General features: G+C 47.7%; 2 protein-coding genes across 8 annotated transcripts; both read left to right on the top strand.

The window, feature by feature from the left end:
* The first annotated feature begins 204 nt into the window (after window positions 1-204).
* Window positions 205-9,961, top strand: pnpla2 (patatin-like phospholipase domain containing 2). Its single transcript, XM_084476915.1, has 9 exons — window positions 205-819; window positions 2,573-2,805; window positions 5,384-5,449; window positions 6,296-6,505; window positions 6,644-6,704; window positions 7,518-7,748; window positions 7,990-8,122; window positions 8,334-8,456; window positions 8,863-9,961. The coding sequence occupies exons 1-9, from the start codon at window positions 633-635 to the stop codon at window positions 9,128-9,130; spliced, it is 1,512 nt and encodes a 503-aa protein (XP_084333041.1). The 5' UTR covers window positions 205-632; the 3' UTR covers window positions 9,131-9,961.
* Window positions 9,962-10,594: 633 nt separating this feature from the next.
* Window positions 10,595-27,022, top strand: LOC311357361 (protein phosphatase 1 regulatory subunit 12A). Of its 7 annotated transcripts, none has more exons than XM_084477281.1 (25): window positions 10,595-10,955; window positions 13,894-14,024; window positions 14,324-14,442; window positions 16,030-16,186; window positions 16,338-16,482; window positions 16,968-17,042; window positions 17,151-17,230; window positions 17,870-18,057; window positions 18,547-18,650; window positions 18,736-18,933; window positions 19,234-19,316; window positions 19,498-19,602; window positions 19,880-19,972; window positions 20,102-20,236; window positions 20,610-20,700; window positions 21,411-21,605; window positions 21,719-21,827; window positions 22,130-22,233; window positions 22,433-22,492; window positions 22,643-22,674; window positions 23,608-23,671; window positions 23,779-23,883; window positions 23,976-24,026; window positions 24,334-24,384; window positions 26,156-27,022. In XM_084477281.1, the coding sequence occupies exons 1-25, from the start codon at window positions 10,677-10,679 to the stop codon at window positions 26,240-26,242; spliced, it is 2,841 nt and encodes a 946-aa protein (XP_084333407.1). In that variant the 5' UTR covers window positions 10,595-10,676; the 3' UTR covers window positions 26,243-27,022. The 7 variants fall into 7 exon arrangements, with proteins under 7 accessions (XP_084333407.1, XP_084333410.1, XP_084333406.1 ...); XM_084477284.1 differs by having other exon boundaries at window positions 17,846-18,057; window positions 18,739-18,933; window positions 21,722-21,827; XM_084477280.1 differs by having other exon boundaries at window positions 17,846-18,057; window positions 18,739-18,933.
* The last annotated feature ends 892 nt before the right edge of the window (window positions 27,023-27,914 follow it).

Genomic DNA, 27,914 nt, shown 5'->3' with positions numbered 1-27,914 from the left:
ACACAACATGTGTCATTTGTACTCTATAGCTGTTCATAGAGTTCACGGGGTAAGCAATGACGCTCGGGGTTGGACACGCACACACACACACACACACACACACACACACACACACACACACACACACACACACACACACACACACACACACACACACACACACACACACACACACACACACACACACACACTCTCTCTCTCTCTCTCTCTCTCTCTCTCTCTCTCTCTCTCTCTAGCGTCATCTCTCTTAGTTGGTAAACAGTCCACGCCGGTGACTGGAAGAACATACCAGGAATATCGACGTTTTACGCACATGACCCACTGGTCGCTCTGTGTCCTGAAGGTTTCCACCAACAGCCTCTCCTGGAAGTCCCGACGTCCTGACATCCTCCACCACAGCACCAAGGCGTCATTACGCACAGCCTCTTATCTCTTATCTTAGATCAACCAGCCACTAGGCTTTCTAGGACAGCAATAACAACCACAAAGTTACCGGCATGGAGTAGAGTTGGTCGTGGGATAGAATAGACGAATAGATTAATAGATCTGTGTAGATGAGATGTTTGGATTATAATAAACACAGTTTCTCCTTAAAAACTAAGTTTTTAGACCGTTTTTAGTGAGCCAGAAGCATGTTTCCTCTAGACTCTCCATGGAACATCTCCTTTGCGGGTTGCGGGTTCCTGGGTATTTACCATATCGGCGTGGCCAGTTGTTTGCAGGAGCAAGCCCCGTTCCTCGTGGAGAACGCTCGGCATGTGTACGGGGCTTCGGCCGGAGCGCTCACTGCCACCGCGCTGGTGAGCGGAGTATGTCTGGGTAGGTACTGATCAGATCACTTGTCAGATTTTGCTACCGTAGTGCGACTCGATAGCAGAGTCTATACAATCATCCTACCCAATCAGAAAATGCAACCTTATGTGTTTGGCAGCGAATTTGATCTGCAGACCAATTGCCTTTAACGATGCTCCCACTAGGCCTATATAATCACGTTATTTTTTACACCACTACTCACCCTATGTAGGCTACACTGTAAGAATATGGGGAGCATATTTGGATACTGTATTAAAACGTCTTTATTGCAGATTTCAGGGGTACAGTATGTGCAATGTATGTAATGTATGTCAAAATTTTAAAAAAAAGCTTTTAAAGGAAAAGCATCAATAATCAATTAAACTAAATAGGCTAAATAACTTCAACAAGAAAGGTTTAGCACAGTATTGTTAAAACTTGCTGTATATATTTGTGAATGGGATTCTGTAGGTGTCTGTTTAAATATGCAATAGATAATAATTATAAAAAATATAGAATAACCAACCACAGATGTGTAAAGTACACATCTTAAGTAAAAGTGCAAGTACTGTATCAAAAACTGATACTGACTTGAGTAGAAGTAGTGTTCTTTAAACACCCCACTTAAGTGGAAGTACTTAAGTATTCAAAATGTTTTGTACTTGCAAGTCGTTTATTTTAAAATGTACTACTCAAGTACTGAAAGTAAAAGTATTGTGTTTATATTAAAGAAAGCAGTCAAAAGTTTGAATATCATATTGTTTATATTATCTCAAATATTTAAACTGAAGGACACACAATTCCTTTGGCTGTAGCAGCAGTACAAGGACAGGAATACATACAGAGCTGTCAAAGGCCACATACAAGTGTTTATGTAAAAACAAACAACTAAAACATCTCAAAGGCCAGAGGGGTATTCCAAGAAAACGGCTAAGTGACAAACATGGGTAAGTTAAAGGACAATTCCGGTATTTTGAACATTGAGCCCCCTTTCTGGTTTGTCTAGGTTGAAATAGAATGGTTGACACTGACATTTTGACTATTGGTCCTGTCTCGGGTATTTGGCTCATTTAGAATCGCCCCTGCCTGCTTCAGAATGGCTGACGACGTGTCCTTAAAACAACCCTAAACGTTCGTTTTCAGAAATGTGCAACTCACCGAGTGGTTAGTGGTGTTTGTTGATGTTCCAAATCAAGTATCGTAGTGAAATACAGTTTCTGTCGTGTTTGATTGCTATTTTATCTGATTTTGTAAATCCCATTGATTTCTGTTGGAAGACTCATTACTCGTTGGCCGGAAACGGAAAGGGGGGCTGTTTACGTTTGGTTGTAGTCTTTTCGTTCGGTTCTAGCCCTACTGTCGAGACGGAGAACCGAACGAAAAGACTACAACCAAACGTAAACAGCCCCCCTTTCTGTTTCTGGCCAACGAGCAATGAGTCTTCCAACAGAAATCAATGGGATAACATTTTTATAATTGTAGCGAGTAACGATTCAGCACATGAAAAATGTATTGGAGTAAAAGTATTAAACTCATGAAAAATATGTAGTGAAGTAAAAGTGGGAGAAAAAAATAATACTCCAGATACAGCATTTTAGTACTTAAGTACAGTAGTGAAGTAGTTCTACTTCGTTACTATACATCTCTGCAACCAACCAAAGATCTTAAATATTTATTTTCGAAAATGCAATGTAAAAACATGGATTGTCTTACATTTTTTGAACATTGTTTTCCGAATGCATTTATTCAAAGCTGATGTATAGGCTTTTTGTATTAACAGGTGAAACTGGGGCAAGCATCATAGGAGTTGCAAAAGAGGCTAGGAAACGATTCCTCGGTCCAATGCACCCTTCTTTCAACCTGGTGAAGATCATGCGCCACATGCTGCATCGCACCCTGCCGCGCGACGCCCATCACCGCGCCACAGGACGCCTCGGCATCTCCCTCACCCGGGTGGCAGACGGGGAGAATGTCCTGGTGTCCACGTTCAACAGTGCAGACGATGTCGTTCAAGTAAGTATTACTTGAAAAAAATGAAGAAGAAGAAATACCCCATTATGGCAAAAAATACAAGCAAACATCAAATAAACAATAGGGAATTTAGACTATATTCATCCTCAGTGGTGGATTTAGCGAATTGGGGGCCCAAGGCGAAGATATGTATGGGGCCCACCTCATCCGATCTTTAAAAGAGAACAGAGAAAAAAAATGTACCGACTGAATGGTGGATAGGCAGGTAAAGCTAATCCATGCGGAAGTAAAGGTTGGAGAAAAAATCTTCCCCTTTAAACCCTGCATACACTTCTTTACTCCAAAATGAAGATGGAAAGCAGAGAACACACAAAATGTAGCACTACACAAACTAATAGTCACGATGGAACCAACAGAGAATAAGGTTTCAGATAACACCTGTCTTTGCCAAAATGCCAGCACTGTTTATTATTTTAAGATCAAATCAATATCAGTATAACAGCAAGACAAGTAGTTAGGGTAAACCCCCACAAACAGTCATATAGGCCTACTTAACAAAACATCACAAACATTGCCAAAATAATATTGCCAAGAGGAATAATTGACTTTGTATGTGTGAGGTTGCAATTGGCATTGCACTTGAGATTGAACATTTCAAACAAACCTATATATATATATATGTAAAAAAGAAAAAGAGAAAGAGAGAGAGAGAGAGAGAGAGAGAGAGAGAGAGAGAGAGAGAGAGAGAGAAAGTGAAAAGATAGATTGTTCTCCACATCACACGCTTCTGACACAGAGGCCGTTTCTCAATACCAAGTACGCGGACTACGTACTCACGGACTTGGAAGTACGTACTTGGCAAGTCCGGACTTCTATGTACAGACTTCCGAGGACGCGAGTACGCACCTGCAATTGGAACAGCAGCGGACTCGATGACGTCACCACCTCAGCTCTGTTAACTGCTTTACGGCCTCATGTAGGCATATACTACTGAATAATATAAACAAATTATATCAAACTAAACCCCAGCCTCTTTCATTTTAAAATAGTATGTTAATATTTTGAATGAATATAAATGAAAAGATATGCTTGTCGTGTGTATTTATATACACACAACTTTTTATATGTAGGGTACAGATGCGCGTGCCTAACTGCCTATGTAGTTGGAGAGTAGGCTATTATAACGAATAATAATAATAATGAATAAGCGAGAAATTACGATTAGAATAGAAACACACACACACACACACACACACACACACGATCGGATGGATCCGACCAGGATTTTCATTGCCGTTGCGATGGGTTTCCTCTATTAGCGACGTATAATAATACAATATATATATATACAATATATATATACAATATAAACAAATTATATAAAACAAAACCCCAGCCTCTTTACTTTTAAAATAGTATGTCAATATTTTGAATGAATAGGCCTACATTTTTGTTATATATGTAAAATGTTCCTATATATAGCCTATTATTATAGCTTACATACTAATATTTTAAAACATGGGAATGCGAAATGCATCCTGGGATATTTAACGGTCCCAAGTCCACACGAGTCACCTCCGATGCATCCTCGGTAGAACGGCCTCATCGAGAACGCATTGAGAACACTTCCGGGTTTTACGACTGTACTCGCGTACTCGCGTACTTGGAATTGGAACAGTACTTGGGCTATGACTGATGACGTTTCACGAGAACGCAAGTACACGAGTACAGACGAGAACGCAAATTGAGAAACGGCCAGAGTCCTACTTATTGACGTCTTCTCACAGGTCTTCACCTAGCACCACTTCACAGCTAGCTGCTGCTGCTGTAGCGGCATGTTCAACGCTTTGGACGTTGTTGTTCCTGTCTGTATCCCCAACAATAGCCGTAAAAAAGTGTGTCATCTTTGGCAGCGTTGCCAAATACTTATCGGCGTCTTTTCGCTTTTTTCTTTTATTTGAGCCGCTTGGGTAACTTTATTTCCTAACCCTTTTCCTAACCCTTTTCCTAACCCTTTACTGGTTGGGGGCCTAAGGCAATCGCCTACTCCGCCTTAATGGTAGATCCGCCACTGTTCATCCTTATATTCAACCTGTAAGGCTGTATTGTTTTGTTTGTCCGACTTATATCTCAGGTGATAGACCATTTCCCAGCCAATGGCCTTTTGTACTGAGAGGTTGTTTGCATCTACTGCACAAGCTGGTTAACACTGCAAAGTTCAAAAGGGTTTTCTGAAATAACTTTGTCTAAAGCCCATCGCAACACCTGTGGACTGTGGACTCATTTGTTAGTCATATATTTGCTTCTGAATAAAGACAACTCATCACTATATCTTCAATCAAACTAAACAAAATATTTCCGGCAAAACGTCATTAGGAATTGTCCTGCCAAGTTAACAGGTCATAAATCCATTTTCTATTTTTAGGGCACACAATAAATCTCACTAGGTGAGAGGTGGCAATGTGAACAACCACAGGGTACATAACATGAACACAAACATGTTTTCCCCTATTGGTCAAAATGGTTCATGCAACAAAGTGTTGTTTTAATGACCAGGTGCTGTTGGAGTTCTCCCAGCCAGTGCCTCGTTGTGTTGACTGTTCCTCTCTCCTTGGAACAGGCGTGTGTGTGCAGTGCCTACATTCCGGTGTACTGCGGCCTGATCCCCCCCACCCTCCATGGCGTGGTGAGTCACCCCTCACGTGGTCCGTCCAATGTCACCCTGATAGCCGGGATCTTCCTAACCCGTCCAAGTAAACCAAAGTTTAGTCCTGGGGGTTAATCGCTGTGTTGTTGGTCCACACTCCCCATATAGGTTGTATGGTATATATTGCATATGATTTATGTTATGTTGATGTTATTATTATGTTATTCTTTTTAATGACATATGTAATGACATAATTACATGTTTCATAGTTTATTAGTTGAAATTTTGTGTTTTCTTCAATTGAGGATGTTATTCTGTTGTTGCTGTTGTCTTTTGTCATAGATCAAAGTTTTTGGCACAGTGCTTTTCTCTGAATGTTTTTCGCTTGTTTGTGTCTGTGTGTCTGTGTGTGCGTGTGCGTGCGTGTATGTGTGATAAGAGACCAAATAGCAAACAGAGAGTTCCCAATGAGCAGGAGGTCTGTTTGTACCGCAGCCTTAATTTTGTTTTGTCCCCTCCTGTCCGAGCTTAACTCTGATGTCATCCTTAGTCACACAGCGCATTCTCAAATGGTAGAAACCTAGAAATAAATTATATTAACTACACATTGAACCATCCACTTTGTTATATCACTTCTTTCTGATCTCTGGCATATATACTGCAGATTTGCAAATGGTTTATGTTTGTACTAGGAATGGAACCTGTGGGAAATCTAAATCAAAGTGGAATAAATGTATTACGACGGGTGTCTACAGAGAGATGGCAGGCATTGGGTTTACAAAGCAGAGCCTTTTGGCCAGGCCTTGTCCAACAACACTAACCACTATAGTCCTCATGGCTGATTCTGTATTATTTTCAATCGTTTCTGCGTTTCTCCTCACACAGCGATACGTGGACGGGGGAATCTCAGACAACCTGCCCCAGTACGACCACAAGAACACCATCACCGTGTCCCCGTTCTCTGGGGAGAGCGACATATGCCCGCGCGACAGCTCCACCAACATGCACGAGCTGCGCTTCACAAACACCAGCATCCAGTTCACGCTGAAGAACCTGTACCGGGTGTCCATAGCCCTGTTCCCCCCGGACCCCATGGTGCGTCCCCCACACACACACCCCCTCTGCCCCGCCGGACCAGCCTTCCTTCATCACCTGTTGAATCTGAGGGGTGCCCAGCTGACCTCTGACCCCAGCATGACTAATGAGGAATGTGTGTGTTTCTATTGGCTGCAGGTGATGAACGCCATGTGTAAACAGGGATATCGAGATGCACTTCAGTTTTTGAAAAGAAATGGTAAGTGATGCCAGGATAGGACTGAAACTTTATATTTTTATAATGGGGGATTGTGTTGTGTGATGTTTAGTTCATACTTATTCATTAAGAATTCCGTAGTAGTTTATTTGAAATATATTTTGCCGAAACTGTGCATATGACATAGCCTGGAAATCCAGACCCACATCTAGAAAACTGTAGAGTCTGCCAACGAGTAATGAAAACGGCCCAACTCGAGGGGCGGCCCCAAGCATGCATTTGAAAATATCACTGCATGCAATTGGATAACACTACGACTAATCAGAAGTATACAAGGGGTGACGTATCTAGACCAGTGGAGCTAACCAATAGATAATACTCTTGTCGTATCCAGTCGGTAAAACAGCAACACTTTTGGCCCGCCTATATAGGTATACCGATTTGATTGGTTAATGTTCTGGGCCAGGGGAATCGGGGAGTGAGTATATTGCTCGTTCCCAGAGTGACTCGCTGAGCAAATTCAAATTGTTCTCTTGCGAGAACTCAGGGTTTACAGGGTACATATCACATACAATGGGTTGATATATTAAATTGGTGTTAATAGAAAGCCAATGAAACAGGATAAAAGACCAATGAAATAGACAATTATAAGAAATTGACACCCTGACTTAAATCAGAATAGATGCACCCGGTAAGAACACGACATCTGACTGTGTGCATGTTATCAGCTCTGTCCCTAGCTATGGATGTTTCAATGGTTTCACTCTTCCTGTAGATATGATTCATTCCCTGATATCCTATGTGTACCCACACATGGGATAACTGACACTTAACTGAACTCTCCTTAATATCTAGGACTGCTGAACCTCAATGAACCTTACAGAGACAGACCCCTTCTCTTGATCAGCGAGGAGAGCGAAGGCGATGGCGTCTCTTCTGGGGAAGAGGAAAATAAGCGGAAAGAGGAAATAACCAACGCTGATAACGTAGAGCAGCGGCCACAGGTGGAAGACAGCACAGACGTTCACCATTCAAGTTCCAAAGAGCATCCTATCTTTCAACACCTGCCACCCAACCTCCAACGAGGTAACCTCACAGCACCAGAATTATGCGGTCCATAGAAAAATATGTGCATTCCACGCCTCTCTTTAAGCCTTTTAGGGGGTTTTCTGCTCTCCGAGAGAGACATTTTCCGTAAAAGCATTGCAATGTATACAACGGCTGTAGTAAATCAAACCGATGTCCGCCTCCGTGTGCAGAGCCTTTGCCTCACGGTTACATTTCCTTCACACACGTTCTCTCCTCTTGGCTCTGCCTCCCTCTGCAGCCCTCCTCGAGGCCTGCAAGGAGAGAAGGAGCCTGTGCCAGTCGCTAGGCAACATGCTCCCCATGAGGCTGGCCTCGGTGATGATGCTGCCCTACACCCTGCCCCTGGAGTCCGCCATGTCCATGGCCATCAGGTCGGCACTGCACGCTACTTCATCACTTTGGTCTCGTTAGCCGTAGTGTCCCTCACAGCATGAAGTGAACCCGAGATGATAACGTTTCATTTTGTGATTAATCACCGATGCCTTCAGGGTAGCCGCTACCTGAACCAGATGTTTCCCTGCATGGTTTCACACAAGCATCCACCCGTTCATAACTGATATCCTGTATTTTTCCGTCCTGCAGGCTTCTGGAATGGATGCCGGACGTTCAGGAAGACATGGTGTGGGTCCGCGAGCAGATGGCCAAGGTCCTGCACTGCGCTGTGCGCCAGGCCTCTAGAAGCATCTCACAGCATGTCTATGCCAGGTTGGAGACTATGCAGACACATACACACAGCCACCCCCCCCCCCCCACACACACACACACACACACACACACACACACACACACGCACACACACACACACACACACACACACACACACACACACACACACACACACACACATACTGACCGACACAGATACACACTCACACAAACACACATCCTGACGCACGCAGAAACATGCCCACACACACACACACACACACACACACATACGCACACTTACGCGCTGAGACACATGCCCACACACACATACGCACACAGAAACACACACAGACAAAGACACACCGCACAGTTCTAACATTCCATGTTAAATCTGCCAACCACCCGCACAAGCCTAATCCTGTGAACCTAAACGTTAACATGCCGTCTCTGCTGGCCCCTACAGGTTCTCCTGCCAGCTAGAGCTGCACCACTACCAGTCCCTGCCATCCCAGTTCAGCTCCGCCTGCCTGCTCCCCTCCTGCCCCTCTGTCCTCAACGTCATCATGCGTCTCGATCAGTACCAGAGGCAGCTACTGCCCGGCGGGCTGTGCATTAACATGGACCTACAGGGCTCCTTCAAAGCCGGCGTGCCGCCAGCAGAGGGCAGCAAAGCGCCCGTCCTTCCGCTGGGTGGTGCCTTGATACTTCAGGAGCTGCCGTCCCCCTCGTGAACCCGTCAGAAGCTGTTAGCCGGCCGGTGTTGGTTTGTGTTAAGACCGTGCCTTGCGGTGACATTAGCATGTGCAATGTGTTGTCAACGCGCTATGGAGAAGGTGGGAAGTGACTTTGAGGCTGAGGCTTGATGACATCTCACGTGATGACGGATTTCAGTCTAATTGAATTGAAACGAAGTGTTCTGACAGGTTGTTTGTTTTTTTTTGCCAACATCAGCATTTACAAATACAGTGAATGAACACCATGGAAATAATATACGGTTATTATTTTATTTAATAACCACATATGTAAAATAAAACAGACCGTTTTCCCGGACGTAAGTGTTAGCCGGCCCTAACAAAATGTATGTTGTAGGAATTTAATCAATGGGATAATTATTTAGATTTGCCTCTGAAAATAAACACATAGGCCTACAGCAACAATGTACATGCAACCCGTAAAACGACCCACCGACTTGCATACTTGAAGTGCCCTTTTTGAGTGTAAATATTATTGTGTGTGTGGAATGCAGTCAGGGCCAGTGGTTAAACATGTGCTGCAGTTATCAGCTCATACACTGGTCTGCAGGGACGGGAGGCTGGCTGTATACTGTACTGAGTGACTGACGGTTGATTCTAGAACTGTGTGGTCAGGTACATGTGGTGATAGAGCACTTATCTCGTGCCCGCCATCCATGCAGTAGAAAAAACAAGTGTGTTACATGTGGATATGTCTGTTCTCTTGCCTTATAGGTCAATTGAAAGTCAGTTATTTAAAATATGAAGACAATTGTGAATGTTTTGTTTTTGAAATCTCTTGGTCATGGGAACACATTTATCTATTGGATGGGTTAGTTAATCATTCTGCTTGTGTTTATAAAATATGAAAAAAGTGAATGGCCTTCTGTATTTATTATCAAATTGAAGACCTTAACAGCATAATAACACATCCTTTAATATTGAACACGTTTCACATTAACAAACCACAATGGGACTCATTTTTATCTTTACGCTTTAATAAAATCATTCTTCATTTAAATCAGGCTATACCTGACAGTAGACTACATTTAATTAATAAGGAAATGTAAATGTATCGCAAGGCATTTACATCCAAATAAAATGTGTTTATCGTAGTAATTCTTCAAGAAAATCTTTTTTTTCTCTCACATAGAGCTCAACCCTGTCTCACATAATGCATTGGGAAACAGAACAGACCTCAGAGCAGTACATACAATGGTGTAGTAGGCTCCTGTCAAATTATAGGACTGGAGTTACCCGGGCGCGCGCGCGCACACACACACGCACACGCACACGCACACGCACACACGCACACACACACACACACACACACACACACACACACACACACACACACACTTGGTTACGTCACCCGGGCAGGCGACCAATCCCCGCTCGTCTAGGGCTGCCACACAGCCCAGTGAAGTATGTGGAAGTTTGTGTTTGTTCGCCAGGGGGCGCGTCCCGAGGAACACTCCGCACCGAACGACCCACTCGGTTCCTCCCGTACCATGAACTGAATCTGTCCGGGGACCGATCAGGGAAGATGGCGGCTACTGACCGTTCCCGGTCCGACGCTGCTAAGCAGCGACGGCAAGATCAGTTGCAGCGATGGTCGGGTTCAGAGACCGACCGTACGGGACCGGATACCCGGGAGAATTCGACAGGAGGACCGGGGGCGCGGAGGGCCCGAGTGCGGTTCGCCCAGGGCGCCGTGTTTATGGCCGCCTGCTCCGCCGGAGACCAGGAGGAGGTGGCGGCTCTGCTGAGGCAGGGAGCCGACATCAACCACGCCAACATCGACGGGCTGACAGCGCTCCATCAGGTAGGAGGTTTATTCTGTCACTTTGATCTACATGTCTACAAGTGGTCGAGCTTCTCCGAGTCCCAGAACCACATCTTCACTGCACCAAGGTAGCCCCCGTAGCCCCGAGGTTATTCAGACTGCTCCAACTGCTCCAACTTCGGGAATGCCATGGGTGCGGAAAAAACCTGCTTTCTGCCGCTCTGTTGTTTAAAATGTGTGCTTATGGTTGTGGAGGGGTTTTCTACCACGGATGTGACCCACAGTATCACTTCACGCACTGGGTCTAGTCTAGTCTGGCCTCTGATGCTGCGTCCCAGTGTCTGTGGGTCTTCATCGGATGGGGAGCTCGAAATGGACGCGGAATATTGCCGTGAATATGCTGTAAAAGTGCCAGCTCTAAGCACGTTAAGTTGTGACCATATAAGTCCTCCGGCTCAATCCGTTTAAAACAGTGATAAACAGTCCTGTGCGTGTGATGGGCAGTGTTCAGTGGGCTTTCAAAGATAACGTTAAAGACAGTTATTCATAGACAACATTAACTCACTCAGTTATTCTTCTGTTCAATAAATTGGTCTCCTATTTTTTTTTCAACAGTCAATGAAAAAGAAAAAAAGTAAGATGTTTGTTTAAGACTTAATTGATAATAATAATAACAACGCCACTACTTTGGATTGGGAAACAATTGCTATTCTGTTCTTCCAAGTATTCGTAATAGCATCAAATAAGTATTTCAATGTTGTAATGCACTGCGAGGAGGGTCCCTTCAAGGGAGCCAAGCACAGAGGCACATCCCAACTTGGCTATGTTTCTCTCCACCATGTTACAGTGCAGCCTACGGTGGTTCCTCCCACCCCTCTCAGCTTCAGTCATAACATAGCAGAGCACCGTAGTCTGGACAGCATCACTGTCATACACGCCGGTTGTGATGCAGTATTTCCTTTGCTTTTAGGGTACTGCCTGCCATAAACACATTGCTATCTCCTCGCATACAATAGACGTGCTGCCAGATGGAGCTGCACATTCAAATCAGCAGCCCGATGCAGTAGTGGCACCATCGCAACCCAAGTGAAACCTCGTCACACTAACTGCCCTTAGCGTAAAAAAGTGAAAATTCAGCTGTTGCTCTGTATGTTGTTTCCCTGTACCTCTGCAACCACAATCTATTCATATTATTTCGATAAGTTTGTGTTGCCCAGTAAGGTTTCCTTCAGCACTTCAGAACTTTAGCTTCAGGTCGTCCCATGAATTTGATTAATGTTCTGATGCGTCACCGACGGCCCTTACAAGAAGTTATTTTGTAGGCATTTCTCTGTTCGCCCAGCTGTAGTGTACCCTGTCACCCAGTGTGGTCCCACTCCTGTTCTCCATCCCTTTCTCCCCTGTTGCTCACGCGTTGCCTGGCAACCAAAATTAAATATAGGCCCACACTCTATAAACTTTCCATCTCTTCTATCCAGAGCTTCTCTATCTTCTCCTTGCTCTCTCTCTCTCTCTCTCTCTCTCTCTCTCTCTCTCTCTCTCTCTCTCTCTCTCTCTCTCTCTCTCTCTCTCTCTCTCTCTCTCTCTCTCTCTCTCTCTCTCTCTCTCTCTCTCTCTCTCTCTTTTATGCTCTGCATCGCTCTCTCTATCTTGCTCTGCCTTACTCTCTTGCTCTCCCTCTGTCTCTCTCTCGCTCTCTCCTTCTCCTCCTTCCCCTCGTTCAGTTTTTTTCTCTTCTTTCTTTTTCTCCGTCTCTCTTTCTCCCTGCCAAATCCCCATGGAAGGGACATTAGGGATTTCAGATGAAGAAATGGAAAACATTCCTGGTGCTGCACAAGCCACTGTTGTCAATGGCCATTTCCACAATGACTCACTTGATGGCCCCATGAAGGACTGCTAGAGGAGCAGTCAGGCACCCTCATAATGGCCAGTGTGTAATAAGAAGTGCTCGCTGTTCACTCCCCAGAGAATTCAGGCACACACTGGTTGAGAGTTTTTCTTTCTCTTCAAGGCTCTGGCCCTGAGCCGATTCCTATTGGTTTAGGTCTTTCATTCGCGCCTCAGACTGTTGGCTAATTATCTAACGTTATGAAGACGGACAAGGGCCTAAATGGCTTTGTGATTAGTTTTAGATTTAGACCCAAAGGAAAGCTTCTTAAGGGGCTTAGGGCAGGGCTAATGGACACTGCTCTCGCGTTCTACAGAATACTAGTCCAACACCTCTACTCCACATCACAGCTTTACATACGACCACCGTCTTTGGTTGTTGGAGGATCAACTGCCTTTTGGCTAGTAGTTAGCTTAGCCTACATACATTTAGATTTGGATGTTATAGAGGAACTTTACTGTGTTTTAGTGGCGTTGCTACAAGTGGTCTGTGTTTCTGTCTCCTAGTACAGCTTATTCAAGGGGTCTCTTCTTAAAGGTACAGTCCATCAAGTCAAACATTGCATTGGCTCATGCTCCAATAAAGGCATCACATGATGACAAACAACCAGAGGGCATCATGGGTAATATCTTGGGACGCTTTGTCATGCTGCCTAGCCTCAGCTAGCCGTGGGAAATGTGGTTTAGACACACAAGTTCTCCAATCCTGCAATTAAAAATAGTGTTAAACGCAAACCATGGGGAGGCCTGGAAGAAAAAAACGACTCCTAATATAGAACCGTAAAAATAAGCACACAGAGACACAGTCGTCGTTCTGCTCAAGCACCTCCCATGAAGTTCATTCAGTTTTAACGACTGTCTGCAGTGTGTAGTCATCAGGAATACCCCATGAAGCCAACCATGCGCTCTCATACATACCGGTAGACAACCCCAAAAAGAGTAAATAACAGTAAATTGAAGGAATGCGCCATGTGGTCAAATCCCCTGCAGCCTTTTAAAAAAAAATCCATCCAAAACCCAGTTTGCTCTGAACGGGCCTTCCCACCCGGCGCTCGGTGTTGTGATGCTGTACTGCTGGTGTTCCTCGCAGGCCTGCATCGACGAGAACTCGGAGATGGTGCAGTTCCTGGTGGAGAGCGGGAGTGACATCAACCGAGGGGACAACGAGGGCTGGACCCCCCTTCATGCTGCCGCCTCGTGCGGCTTCATCCAAATCACTAAGTGAGTGTCGCGTGTCGACACATTAACACGTGTGTGTGTGTGTGTGTGTGTGTGTGTGTGTGTGTGTGTGTGTGTGTGTGTGTGTGTGTGTGTGTGTGTGTGTGTGTGTGTGTATTTATAGACCCTGTATTAATAGACCCTACCCTTGGGCCTTCCGTGGTTTTTTTCGTGCATTCTCTAAAGCTGCAGCGTGACGTCAGTAGCATGTGTCCGATGATGCATGTGGAAAATAAATGTGATCAAACAGTTTGAACAGTCAAGTGCTTCAACGCGCTCTTTGTGATTGGTTCCCGCCGCAGGTACCTTATAGAGCAGGGTGCGCAGGTGGGGGCGGTGAACAGTGAAGGAGAGCTGCCCCTGGACGTGGCCACAGAGGACGCCATGGAGAGGCTGCTCAAGGGAGAAATCAAGAAACAAGGTAGAAAAACAGCAATGCATCCTGCACAGCGTTTTCCACCGCAGGTCATGCAGATGTTTCTGTCAGCGGTTGTACGATTGAGTAGAGCGCTAACAGGGAACTAGTATGCAGTAAAGGAAGTGCTGTTGTTGCACATCTGCCTGAACTGTATCGTACAGGAAATCATCAATTGAAGAAACACCGGTCTGATACTCCGTCCCCCCGCCAAACAGACTTCTAAACAGAAACGACAGGTTATGACTGTACATATCGAGTTCTACAAAGTAAGTCTAGGCTAGCTATTCCAAACAAACGCTGTGACCTCCGAAAGCAATCAAAAAGTTCTTTATCCAGTAATTAAAACAACATGCATTTGACAAGCGCATCTTCAACTCATTAAGCCACAATACTTTTGGACTGAACATCCTTTGATAAAAGAGTTGTGCAGTGTTTTGTAGCACAAAGCACAACTTCTACAATATTTCCTTTTTAATTGGTGGTTCATTTTGGAAAATGACACTGGTACATGAACGGCATCAGGCCGGCCTTATATAAAACAGAATAGCAGCGGTTGTTTGGGACGGCTTTGTTTGGTGGCTGTGGTTGGCCAAGCTTAGCTATGGCAGCAGAGTAAAGGAGCCACGATGCAGGATAGGCCTTCATACTGCGTCTCAGGCCAGGCGCGGGATGGAGCACTCATCAAATTAGATTACATTTTTTACAGAGGGTTATGCTGTTGTTTATTTATTATTATGATATGTTATTGTTATTATTATATAATATGAATACATGGATTTTTGCATACTGCAATGCGTATTTTGGTGAAATTAAATGTGTGAATATTTAATTGTTGGCTAGACAATTAAATATTTTGTTTGTTTTTATAGTTGAGTAGCCATTGGTATTGTAGCTCTAAAAACACCTTCTCTCTCATTTACAATTCCCACTGGTAATTTGGCAAATAAAACAGCTCTGTGACAAATGAGCTCCACCACTTTCTTTGCCCAACATTAGACCGAAGCTCTAAGCCTCTCACAGGAAAAAGATCACAGAAATGAACTCAAAATAATAATCCCTAAATGGTGTCTATTTAAGGTCAGGGCTCCCACGTAACATGGCTTCATCTGTACTGCTTCATACACACCTTGTAAATGATGATGTCTCGGCTTAGCCCGGCCTTGCACGGGGAATTCTTTATGCGAGAAATGAATGGGCTTTTCACATAGGTCAACAACCCTGTGCATTTGGCTACAAGCAATCTAATGAAGCACCGTGCTTTTTTTTTTTTTTTTGTCTCTGTAAGCGTTTCAAAGCTGAACTTTGCAACTGCAAGCTAATGACATGACATGTTTTATGTCCCACGAGCTTGTTAGCTAGCAGTACGTGGCCAGTGGTACCAGAGCCATAAATGGGCATATACTTACAAGATCTATGGCAGTGGATGTCACGTTGTAACGGCTGGTTAAATGCTGTCTGTGGCTTCAAGTGTGTGTGTGTGTGTGTGTGTGTGTGTGTGTGTGTGTGTGTGTGTGTGTGTGTGTGTGTGTGTGTGTGTGTGTGTGTGTGTGTGTGTGTGTGTGTGTGTGTGTGTGTGTGTGTTGTGTGGAGGCGTGGACGTGGACCAGGCCCGTAAGCAGGAGCAGCGGGTGATGCTGCAGGACGCCACGGCGGTGATGACGGGCAGTGGGAGCCTGGTGCCCCACCACAACACCAAGGCCACGGCCCTCCACGTGGCCGCCGCCAAGGGCTACATAGAGGTCCTCAAGTAAGGGCCCCGGGGCCTCAACACCACCACGGGGTTGTGTGGTGTCTTTGCTCAAACAACTGTTGTTGTTGTTGTTGTGTTAGCCCTGTCTCTCACTGTGTGTGTGTGTGTGTGTGTGTGTGTGTGTGTGTGTGTGTGTGTCCGCGGGCAGGGTGCTGTTGCAGTGTGAGCTGGATGTGGACAGCAGGGACGTGGACGGCTGGACAGCCCTGCATGCGGCCGCCCACTGGGGCCAGGAGGAGGTCTGCTCCCTGCTGGCTGACCACATGTGTGACATGGCAGCGGTCAACAACGTGGTGAGCACTCAGGGGGCCATGAGTGATTGTTTAGTCTCACGCGTTTGACATTTGAGTCAATCCGCTATCAGACTCCAGAATATTGGTCTAAAGTTTAATAGCAGATAAGCTGTAAGCGTGTAATTTACTCATGGCGAAAACAAACTCGGCCAGCAGCGTTGGTAATCCTTTCCCGGTACTGCCAAAACATCCTCTCCAGACAACCAAGTTCTTGGAAAGATTCAAACCTGTGACGGATTCAAACCAACGCTGTGCAGACGGGCCGCTGCAGAAACACATTAAAGTCCCCTTCCGAAAGCTCCATCGTCTCTGCAACTAAATCTCTCTTTCTTGGTCTTGATCTCCGGGGTCGGGCTCTGTGCCGTCTCCCTCCAGAGGCTCTGCTCTTGCCTAGTAGGGCTGCTGAGATTAGTGCTGGTTAAATGTACCATGTGTGCCTACCGTGTGTCCAACGCCGTACCAACGCAGTGGTGACCCTGTTGCAGGGCCAGACCCCCTTGGACGTGTCTGACGAGAACCTGGTGGGCACGCTGGAGGAGCTGCAGAAGAAGCAGAACGCAGTAAGTCTGCCCTCCCTCTGGCTCCAGGACTCCAGATGGAGCAGAGCGATGGAGGCTCCTGTGATGTGACTCGCTGTGTTTACCCTCCGGTGTTCTGATCCCCTTCAGCTGCGTTCGGAGAGAGAGAAACAGAATCCTGTTATTGATACCAACTCCCAGATCGCCGTGGCCCCAGTGCGACTGCGCAGGTCAGTGCCAGTGTGGGCTCTGTAGTTTCTTTTGTGTGTGTGTGTGCATGTGTGCTTGTGTGTTTATGTCAATGTGTGTGTGTGTGTGTGTGTGTGTGTGTGTGTGTGTGTGTGTGTGTGTGAGACTGTGTGTTTCTTAAGGCATGCGCCAGTCGGTCTGCGGCAGTGCTGAATTGTACACACAGGTCTTACAAGCAGTTTGCATGCGAGTATGACGGCAGCAGTGCCAGCGTTTTTTCCTGCACCACTCAAAACTACCGTCAGATACCACTAGGCAAATACAACACAAGCGGTTTGGTAATCTTGAGATGCAATCACTAGTCCTTCATCAAAGAGGGTCAAACCTTTGTTCAAGCTACGCGGCGGATGGGTCCCTGGGCACACTGATGTTCACGCAGGTGGAGGTAAACCGCCCCAGCGCCCACACTGCGGGGCATAGCGAGTCGCTACACCATTACCGACCCAGCGGTCCACCCGCGTGCCGGCTCACGCTCCGTCGCTCGCTCTAATTGGCTGCACATGGAATGACTGCCTTCACTTATCGGCTCTTGCATGTCACTGTTTTTTTTTTGTGTGTTTGGCGTGCTCCGTCTTGGCCCCGCCCCCCCGCCACAGGACCTCAATCTCTCGTATGAGCAGCAAGGAGAAGATCTGCCTCCACGAGCGCGAGAAGCACCCGCCGCCCGCGCTGCGCAGCACCCCCGCCGAGGAGGAGGAGGAGGAGCAGCCGGCCGCCGCCCCGGCCCCGCCCGCCCCCAGCCAGGCCAAGGCCTCCAGCAGCTCCAGCTCCGAGGAGGAGAGCGAGTCGGAGAGCGACGCCGAGTCGGGTGAGGCGGGCGAGGCGGGCGAGTCTCTGCAGAAAACAAAACATTAAAGAATCAACCCTGCGCTTGAGTCTCTGAGTCTCTGCACCATTCGGTGCAGAGACTCAGAGACTGATTTTTAGTTGTTGATTTTTTCTAATCTCTTTTTATTGGTGTTTTACATAATACGGTTCATACAAAAAGTAGTCACTGAAATAGTTTCAACCCGTTTTTTTTTTCCCATAAACGGACAAACGAAGACTAGAGGAATGTAAACATTGTGTAGACAAATACAAACAAACAACAAAAAAAATGTTAATATACAAATAAAATGAGAAATCTATATATATATATTTAAATATACAAAACGTCCAACAGAAAGCACTGTCTTCATGTTGCATAGTAATTACTGTTACAAAGTAACATTGGGATTTCTCTACATGGTCTAAGAGGGCCATATTTTCAAATATGAGTTGATTTTATTTTTTTGTGGTGTTGTCTGCGCTGCTGTAGAGAAAGCCAAAAATCGAGAAATCATCAACAACTTGAACAACAAGCACAACTCCGGAGGCCTTCTCGCCACCTCCACGTCCACCACAGGAATCCCAGCCAAAAAGGTAACGACACGTTTCACACACTGAGGTGGACGCCTCCAGGGGCCAACGCGACGCGGGCCTTTTACGTCTGAGCTGCTGTGTCCAGCAGGAACCAAGCAAGTCCCAGTCCACCGAGGCCCCCGGGTCCTGGAGGACGTCCCTGCGGAAGGCGGGCAGCTCGGTGACTCTGGGCTCCGCCGGGGGGTCTGACCCCAGTCAGGACCCTCCCAGGCCCCTGGACTCTGGCCTGGGCATGACCCGCTCTGCCTCCAGCCCCCGCCTCAGCTCGGAGGCCGACCCCAAGGTAAGGCCTCGGCCCCGGGAGGGGGACATGCGTTGAGATGTCATCTGGAAGGTCTTGTGAACGACGCGGTCCCGACCGCTGCTCCTTCTCCATCTCGTCGCGGGGACAGGCTCAGGGAATGTGTCGGGAGGAGAGTCAGGGGAGGAGGAGGGGAAATCATGCATAGGGCTGAAACACGCCGCTTACGTTTTAAAATCTAATCAGACTTTAGCAGGATGACAATGTGGAGACAAACATCTGTCCTCTTAAACAATCTCAAAACGAACTGACGGGAGTGGTCCCCCGGCGTGTCACTCACAGGAGCCCAGGTTGGCGCGGGTCACGCCCACTCCGTCCCGCCGCCTCTTCAGTATTCCCGATGGCAACACTGACAACTCCAGCAGGTGTGTGTTTTTTTTTTGTTGTTGTTGTGTGTTTGTGTGTGCGCGCTTGTGTGCGGACACGCCAGTGCAGTCAGCATGTTTGTTCTTGTTTGTTGGTTTTTGCCACTGCATACGTTTGTGTCACAGCATTGTGTCACCCCCCCCCCCCCTCCCCCATCACCCTGTCACCGTATCTCTTCAGCTGGCTCAGCCGTAGCTCCTCGTACTCCCGGCGCCATCATAGTCAATTAGGAAGTGACCTCACAGGAAGTGACCTCACTAGCTCCAACCCCGCCTTGCCACGCAGGTTAGTCATGTGCCCCTACATCCCCCACCCCCCTCCCCCCCCCCCCACCCATGCATTTGTGCCATGTGATGTGTTTACTGCGCCTAATGTGTGTGTGTGTGCGTTCTCACAGAGCTTATTGGGTTTGCCACAAAGACAATGTGTTTTGAAATCGTTGCCATGTATTTGTGATGTCGCTCTCCCCCCATTGTTTTTAATCTCAGTGGTGGCCGTGTGTGTGCGTGTGTGTGTGTGTGTGTGGGTACTTTTCGGGGTGGATTTCGGGTTTCACTTTCAGTTCATCTTACGGAAGGAGACTGGATGACTTCACCGCGACCTCAGCGTCACTAGGATCTGCCTCTGTGGGACTGGGGCGCCTCAATCACCAGAGGTAGGCCCGGGCTTCCACACGGGATACGCCGCAAACATCAGCACGCGGCACGCAACACATCCTCCGTTCTTCTCCATTCTTCTCTCTTCGTCTTTGCTTAAAATCTCTCACTTCTCCCTCCTCCTGCAGAAACTCTCAGGAAGCGACTGAAAAGAAGGAGCAGGAGCCCGTAGCCACGCCCGCCTCCTCCACCTCCTCCACCTCCTCCACCAGCACCTCCGGCACGACCAACGTGGGCGACACGGAGGGCAAGCAACGGCGCAAGTGAGTTCGGGTCGCAGAGCCTCTGGCGAGCCCCGGGTTTCACTGTTGTTTACAGCGGCCCTAAACAAAGGGTTAGAGCAGAGCTAACGTGGGCCAGCAGCAGCTCAGGAGCTGGAGCAGGTTGGCCGGTAACCGTAAGGTTGCTAGTTCGATCCCCGGCTCCACAGAATGTCGTGGTGTCCCTGAGCGAGACGCCCTCACCCTGACTGCTCCTGACCAGCTCGGCCGTCGCCCAGCGTGGTCGACTCCGCCGTCGGTGTGTGTGTGTGTGTGTGAGTGTGTGAATGAATGGGTGTCTGTCGCTTTGGATAAAAGCGTCCGAAAAAATCCCCTGAATGTAAACGTGCCGCCCCCTCCCCCCCCCCCTCCCCAGGTCCTACCTGACGCCGGTGCGGGACGAGGAGGCCGAGGCCCAGAGGAAGGCCCGCTCCCGCCACGCCCGGCAGTCCCGGCGCTCCACCCAGGTACCCACTAGTGGGGGGGAGGACATCCCTTCTGTTCAGTGTCGCCATATTTTGCACACGCAATTATATCGGTACAGTAGCGCAAAGTATTGGAATGTTAATTTTTTTTAAATGTTGACCAACTCCTTTTTCTGAACAAAAATGCCAATGTTCCCAAATTAATTGAACATTTTGGTTGATGACCTTGCAGCCAACAGGACTCTAGCAGTACACATTTTTGTTTGTTTTTCCAAATTAGCTTGAAGCTCTGTTACTCTTATTTATATGATTATTCTCAGGTTTATCTTACCCTATTATGTTTGCTTTATGTTACTCTATGGTAATTAAATCATTTTAAGTTATGTGCTGGGAGCTCAGCATTCACGTGAGAGGTCTCTCACTATGTCCTGAATGTTCAAGGACAAAGTTTTTGCACTTCAGTTAATGTGTAGAAGATAATGTTGTTCACAGAATTAAATGTGACATTTGAAGAGAGTTGATCAGTCTTATTTTCCTCATTTTTTGTAATGCCTTTGAATAATATGGAAACATGAATTGCAATATATCGCAGAATCGAATCACAATACTTGCTGTATCGCAATGATATTGAATCGTTACTGTGTATGTGTGTGTGTGCGTGCCTGTGTGTGTGCGTGCATGTGTGCCTGTGTGTGTGTGAGGGGGTGTGGATGTCGGTTTCTTAAAAGTGTTGTCTTTGTTTTCCTGTCCAGGGGGTCACACTGACAGACTTGCAGGAGGCTGAGAAAACGATAAAAACGGACAACAAAGAGAGGGAAAAGAAAAAGGAAGAGGAGGAGAAGGAGAGAGAGAAGGAGAGAGAGAAGGAGAGAGAGAAGGAGAGGGAGAGGGAGAAGGAGAAGGAGAAAGAGAAGGAGGCAAAACTGAAAAAGGCTGGAGAAGAAGGGGTGAGAACTGCGGAAATAACTAAGGAAATAAACTAAGGAAATGAATGTTTTTAACAGAATGCAGCATGTAGCATTTAATGCTAACAGAGCTAAACGCTGGCCTCGTGTTCCAGCAGGAAGTAAGCTGGAGGTCTCGCAACGCCAGTCTGCAGAAGTCGGACCTCCTGGGCCTGACGCAGCCCGCCGGGACCACTCCGCGACCTCCGCTATCTGACAGGAAAGGTAGAGTTTCTCTCTCTCTCTCTCTCTCTGTGTCTCTCTCTCTCTCTCTGTCTGTGTCTGTCTCTCTCTCTCTCTGTGTGTCTGTGTCTGTCTCTCTGTGTGTGTCTCTCTCTCTGTGTCTCTCTCTCTCTGTCTGTGTCTGTCTCTCTCTCTCTCTCTCTGTCTCTCTCTCTCTCTCTCTCTCTGTCTGTGTCTCTGTCTGTGTCTCTCTCTCTCTCTCTCTCTCTGGAGCCATTACTTTCCAGCACCATTCTCTTGACCAGCGAGCGTACCAGCGGTGTGATCGGGTTGTGTGTCCCCAGAGGTCAAGGCGAGCGCGGGGGAGAGCGAGACGGACCGCTGGGCCCGGGAGAGCCGCGAGCGGAGACGAGCACGAGCCAGGAGGAGAGCCCAGCGGGCCGGAGAGGTGAGCGCTCACCGCTGCCCCTCAGCGGCCTCTGTTCCCCTCACTCCTCCTCCTCCTCCTCCTCCTCCTCCTCCTCCTCCTCCGCGGTGTGGGAGCAGAACGCCGGCTGGGAGCGGGGGAAGGTCTCAAGACCTGACCCCGACTGAAGGGATTCAGGGAGAAAAGAGAATGACATCATGTGGTATTTCTGTCCCTACAGAGCGACGACAATGAGCCTAGTGGGGAAGAGGAGTACTCAGGCAGTGGGCTGGATCCACAGGTGTGTGTGTGTGTGTGTGTGTGTGTGTGTGTGTGTGTGTGTGTGTGTGTGTGTGTGTGTGTGTGTGTGTGTGTGTGTGTGTGTGTGTGTGTGTGGTTAATTGACAGTCTGGGAGGACCTGAAACTGAAACTTTTTCTGTTTATTTACAGACAGGCCGACCTTTGATCCCCGTGGTTCCCAGGTAAGGCTCTGCCCTTTGACCTTCTTTCTAATTACCTCTAATTACCTTTTTAACGTGAGCATTTGCAAAGTTTTACACTCTCGTTTCTGGGATTGTAAAAGCAAAAACCAAGCCAATAATAACAGAATTCTCAATTACGTAAAATATAAAATTGTAACATGTTACTATACTACTAAATGCTATGTATTTTGTATGTCATCAACATGGTTGGCAGAGTGTAAATACATCTGAGATTTTAAATGTATTTGAAAAGAGCACCAGTGTTTTTAAGCACATGGCATGACTGGTCAATGGGTGCACTGGGTCCTTCAGACCTGCACTCATTCGGCAGCTCAACAGGTGTGTTTAGAGTCGCTTTACCGCTTTACCAAGTGTCAAAAAGAACGACTGCAGCCTACCGTCTACCTTGTTGAAATTATAACAGAGTCCAATTTATTATTCTGGCAAAATCCTGAAAAAAAAAATTGGGAATTAATGAGTCCTCTCAGGAAACAAGTGGAGAGCTGTTTCCCAAAAATGGTCTTTGAACAACGAAATCTATGTCTCTTTTCCACTGGACACACACACACACACACACACACACACACACACACACACACACACACACACACACACACACACGGGGTCCTGTTTGACACGCACGACGCAGCAAAATGAGTTATATCTCCGCTGCGTCTTTGATGTCCGAGGCAGGGCGTGACGTACGATGCACTTCAGTCTGCGTGCGTATTAGCGTTGATTTAGCCAACGTCCGAGGGAGAGACCGTGGCTGAAATGAGATTAGCATTGCTGGTTAGCTGCTGTTTATGTTCCAAACAAACTGAATTAAGAGCCGTCGCGCTCAAATACTACTGAGTATCAAGACCAAAGGCTGGTGGGAGAACGATGCTCACAGGCTTTGCTCATCTCCCCCCCCCCCCCCGGTCCACAAAGGTCCAACTCATCCTGTAACGACTGCAGCCAGGGGGCAGCGTCTGAGCCCAAGGACTATAAGAAGGTGAGCAACGAGAAAACAGAAACTTATCACACCTCATCTCCCCCCCCCCCCCCCCACCCCCATCATGTCTTTCGTTATTCACCGTGTGTGTGTGTGTTCGTGTTCAGTTGTTTGACGAGGTCTCCAGGGAGAACAGCCAGCTCCAGTCCCAGCTGCAGGACACCCAGAGGATCGTGAGCCAGACCAGGGTGGATCTGGAGAAGGCCACGCAGGTAAGACTGGTGGACCCGCTGGGCGACCCGCTGGCTTCTCCTCCTCCGTCTCCATCCCATCTGAACAATGTGCTTTTCTCTCCTCCCACCAGAGGCAAGAGAGAATCAGTGATTGTTCAACCCTGCTGGAGCTGGAGAAAAAGGTAGTGTGTGTGTGTGTGTGTGTGTGTGTGGGTGTGTGAATGAGCTTTGCGTGTGGGGGTTGTACATGTGTTTGAAGCATTGCTCCACTCTTGATGCACCTCCTTGCTTTTATATTAGTGCTCTCACGCTTTGACTCTTCTCCCCCATCCCTCTTCCCCCCCCCCCACCCCACTGATTGTTCCGGTCTCTCCTTTCCACCTTTTATTTTTTACCTGCTGCCTGTCCCCCCCCCTCCCTCACCTCACCCCCATCACCCCCCCCCTCCCCCCCACTACACCACCTCCCCCCAACCCCCACGCCTCTCAGGAGCGGAGGATGTTGGAGCGCCGTGTGGCAGAGCTGGAGGAGGAGCTGAAGGTGAGAGAGATGTAGAGAGAGAGCGTGTGAGACATAGAGAGAGACATAGAGAGAGAGAGGTAGATGGGGAGAGAGAGAGCTTCTGAGAGAGAGAGAGAGCAAGAGAGACACTGTGAGAGAAAGAGAGGTAGCTGGAGAGGGCGAGAAGAGAGAGAGAAAGAAATTGCCTTTCTAGTCCTCCAGTCGATCACTTTTGCATACTGCAGCAGGACGAGCCTCTCTTTAGCGTGTGCGTCCCGTGTTGTGGCCCTGCTCTGCTCTCCAGGCGGATGTGGACCAAAGGTCACTCAGATAACATTCATTTTATTAACCCAGGAGGGGAATGTGGAGACTTTATATCTTTATTCCGTTGACTCGTCACCAGGGGCTGGCTCTTAAATGTTAATGCTGTCATGGCTCACAGGTCAGTGTGTGCTGTGGGCCCCTGTTCATAAACAGCCTAATTGAAAGGTGTTTTTCTTCTTTCTACGGACCTGGCGTCTTTCGTAGCTTAGCTCAATATTGTCTTAACTTCTGAAACCACCCTTTGGTTGGATAGTAGGGTAACTGATTTTCATTTTCCGTATTTTCCCGTCCAAGGTTTTCGTTTCTTCTTAGTTTCGCGGAATGCTGATTGATTGTGATGATGGTGGTGGAGGCTGGAGTGCAGATCGCTCAGAGCCGTGGCGAGGTTCATTCAAACTGAGTAAACAAGCAGCGAGCCCGCCGGACCCTGCTCATGTTTCAGCAGAACCATCGGGACCCGCCAGCGGGGGCTGGTGGGTCCCAGGCGTCCAGACAGAGAGAGGAACACTGTGCTGCTGCTGGTGGGCATGTGTGACCCAGGAGCATCATCTGACGGTCACGATGTCGGCTCCTGTTTGGAAACAACACCATAGTTCGCCCGAATTCAAATGCCACTGCAACATTGCTTTTGGGGGATTAAGCCCCTCCACGGTGTGACCTTTTCCCCCGTGGCCGTCCTGCTTGTGTGTGTTGGTGTGTGTGTGTTGTTTCGGGCCTAGTGTGTTCTGCTCCGAGTGACTGTTGAGGATGTTAAGTCGGTGTGCAGAGTAAGCCATGTCAGACGCCTGTGCTTTTGTAAATAACACGGCCCTATGGAGCCATGGAGCCATTTTTATATTACGACGTCAAAAACAATCTGAACGTAGGCTGCACTGAAACGGTTCGCAGGATGCTGGTTCCAAGTGTGACAACTCAGCTGAGATGTTATCAGCCTTCGTTTGTGTAGCCATAGCAACCCTCCTCGTTGTGTATGGCTGAACGTGATGCTTTCCAATATAATTATACAAATGTACGATGTAAAGATCGTACAGCTGGAGGGATGACCAATGCGCAACGATTTTTTTTTTCATTTGAATTGATTGGATAATTCAGATCAGGTGTTCTCCACTCAATGCTGGCACCGCCTCCACGGTGTGGAACTTCCACTAAGTCCAGACGTGATTTATTTGTGACGCCTCGATGGTGGAGCGAGGTCTGTACCAGCTGCATGATCCCTCCTTATCTGCAGTAAAACCTTCTGAAGAAGAACCTCCTCTCCCCGGGTGAATCTCATGACCGGCCTTGTGTACTTTGTTTCCTTTGAGCTGTAACGTTGTTCAACAGTCATTTACATTTGCACCCCGCCGCTCCAAATGTACCGACTCTGGAGGGATGCTAAGCTACCGTGATTGAAGCGTGCGGCGCGGCTCGTGGACGGCAGACCCTCCACAGGGCGCGGTCCGGCTGGTCTAACCGCTCTCCCTGTCTGCCCCCCCCCCCCCCCCAGGTTCTGGGGGACCTGAAGGCCGACAACCAGCGCCTGAAGGATGAGAACGGGGCGCTGATCCGTGTCATCAGCAAGCTCTCCAAATAGGAGAGAAGAGAGACCAGAGCGAGAGGAAAGGGCAAACGACATGAGAGACATCAGGGAACCTCCCCCACCACCACCCTCCTCCTCCTCCTCCTCCTCCTCCTCGTTCCCCTCCCCCTCCTCCTCTCCTTTTATTCCCTCCTGTGACACATTCCTCTTGAGTGCCAAATAGCGAGAGGCGCGTGTGGTGGTGGGGGGGGGGCGGTGTGGATGGGTGAAGCAGTAGATGATGACAATAGCTCCACACGGGATGCGAGGCCTCTCTAGAACTCTCAAGAAGAAGTGAGATGGGTTGGAGTTTGTTTTTGGTTGTTTTTGGTTGTTTTTTCTTTTCAGTGTGTGTGCCTTTTTTTTTTTTTTATGAGCGTTTTCACAGCAAGATCGGTGTTATGATGAAGGCCTGTGGCGTGGCCGCTCGCTCCCTCTAAAGAAACACCAGACTTGACAATGGCCAAATACTACGGCTTGTGAAACACACACACACACACACACACACACACACACACACACACACACACACACACACACACACACACACACACACACACACACACACACACAGAGAAAGACACACACACACACACACACAGAAAGACACACACACACAGAAAGACACACTATGTTTAGGTGTGTGACACCTAAGCCAGCGTGCGTTCTGCTATAGCCTCTATGCGTATTCCACAAGCACCCTTGGCAACTGGGGCCTTATAGCTCCCACTTAGTATTTATATTATATGAGTATATCTATTTTGTGAACACAAAATAAAGCGTGATAATTGTAAACGTCCCCCCACCACCTGTTGATGACCCCCCCCCCCCCATCCAAAACACACACACACACTCCCCCTGTCTCTATTCCGCTCTGCTCAAATGGCTCTTAGGTCTAATGAAGTGTCCCTCTAGATTTCCTGAACAGTATCGAATCAAAAAGCTAATTCAGCAAATATGTCCGGGAACTAGGAGGTCTATGACCCGCGCGCTGGGTGACTCCATTCCACTGGCAAACCGTTTGACCCCGCCTACCTCTCCACCCATGCGCTCCACCCCTCCCCACCCCCCCCCCCCACTCCCCAACGCACACACACACGTTTTTTGTTTTGTGTGACGACATGCATACACACTCCATTCTCTTTTTAAAGTGACCACAAACTCAGGTCAGTCGACCACAGCACTTTACTCAGGGCGCCAGGCGGCCGCTGCCCCCCCCCCCGACCCCCCCCAACCCCCTCCACCACCACCCCCCCCCCCCCCCCCCCCCCCGACCCCCGGTCCTGATGAGTGCAGCACCTTCGCTCAGCCCGTCTTGGGTGGGTGGGTGGGGGGGGGGAGGAGACGTTTCATGCCAACCTCAGTCGAAGGCTCAGAGTGCAGAGTGCACAAAGCTGAAGTTGCTGTTCTTCAAAAGCCTGTATGCTATGCATTGTTTTAATTCCAGTTGATATAAAATATATATATATATATATATACATATATATATGTATTATTTTATTTCACAGTCATTTGCTCGCCTTTCCAGAGGGATATGTAAAGGAGCATGTCTACAGCATCGGCCTTCTTGACCGATGCCCTTTTGAAATGAAGTTTCAGTCAGACTCCCCTATTTTCTTCACGTGTTATTTTTCTAATATGATGTGAATGTCCGCACCCTAATAAAGAAAAAAAAGTGTTTGTAGAG

The sequence above is a fragment of the Micromesistius poutassou genome (assembly GCF_964030765.1).
Source record: "Micromesistius poutassou genome assembly, chromosome: 13".
In the NCBI taxonomy this organism is placed as follows: Eukaryota; Metazoa; Chordata; class Actinopteri; order Gadiformes; family Gadidae; genus Micromesistius; species Micromesistius poutassou.
The sequence above is the reverse complement of the archived record's forward strand: the minus strand, read 5'-3'. Positions and strand labels throughout refer to the sequence as shown.

Bases quoted from the DNA above. Each gene is read 5' to 3' on its own strand.
- pnpla2 (XM_084476915.1), top strand. From the start codon at position 633: ATGTTTCCTCTAGACTCTCCATGGAACATCTCCTTTGCGGGTTGCGGG. The intron at 2,806-5,383 runs GTAAGTATTACT...TCCTTGGAACAG, and splicing joins GTGCAGACGATGTCGTTCAA to GCGTGTGTGTGCAGTGCCTA. The intron at 5,450-6,295 runs GTGAGTCACCCC...CTCCTCACACAG, and splicing joins CCCCCACCCTCCATGGCGTG to CGATACGTGGACGGGGGAAT.
- LOC311357361 (XM_084477278.1), top strand. From the start codon at position 10,677: ATGGCGGCTACTGACCGTTCCCGGTCCGACGCTGCTAAGCAGCGACGG. The intron at 14,025-14,323 runs GTGAGTGTCGCG...TTCCCGCCGCAG, and splicing joins GGCTTCATCCAAATCACTAA to GTACCTTATAGAGCAGGGTG. The intron at 16,483-16,967 runs GTGAGCACTCAG...ACCCTGTTGCAG, and splicing joins TGGCAGCGGTCAACAACGTG to GGCCAGACCCCCTTGGACGT.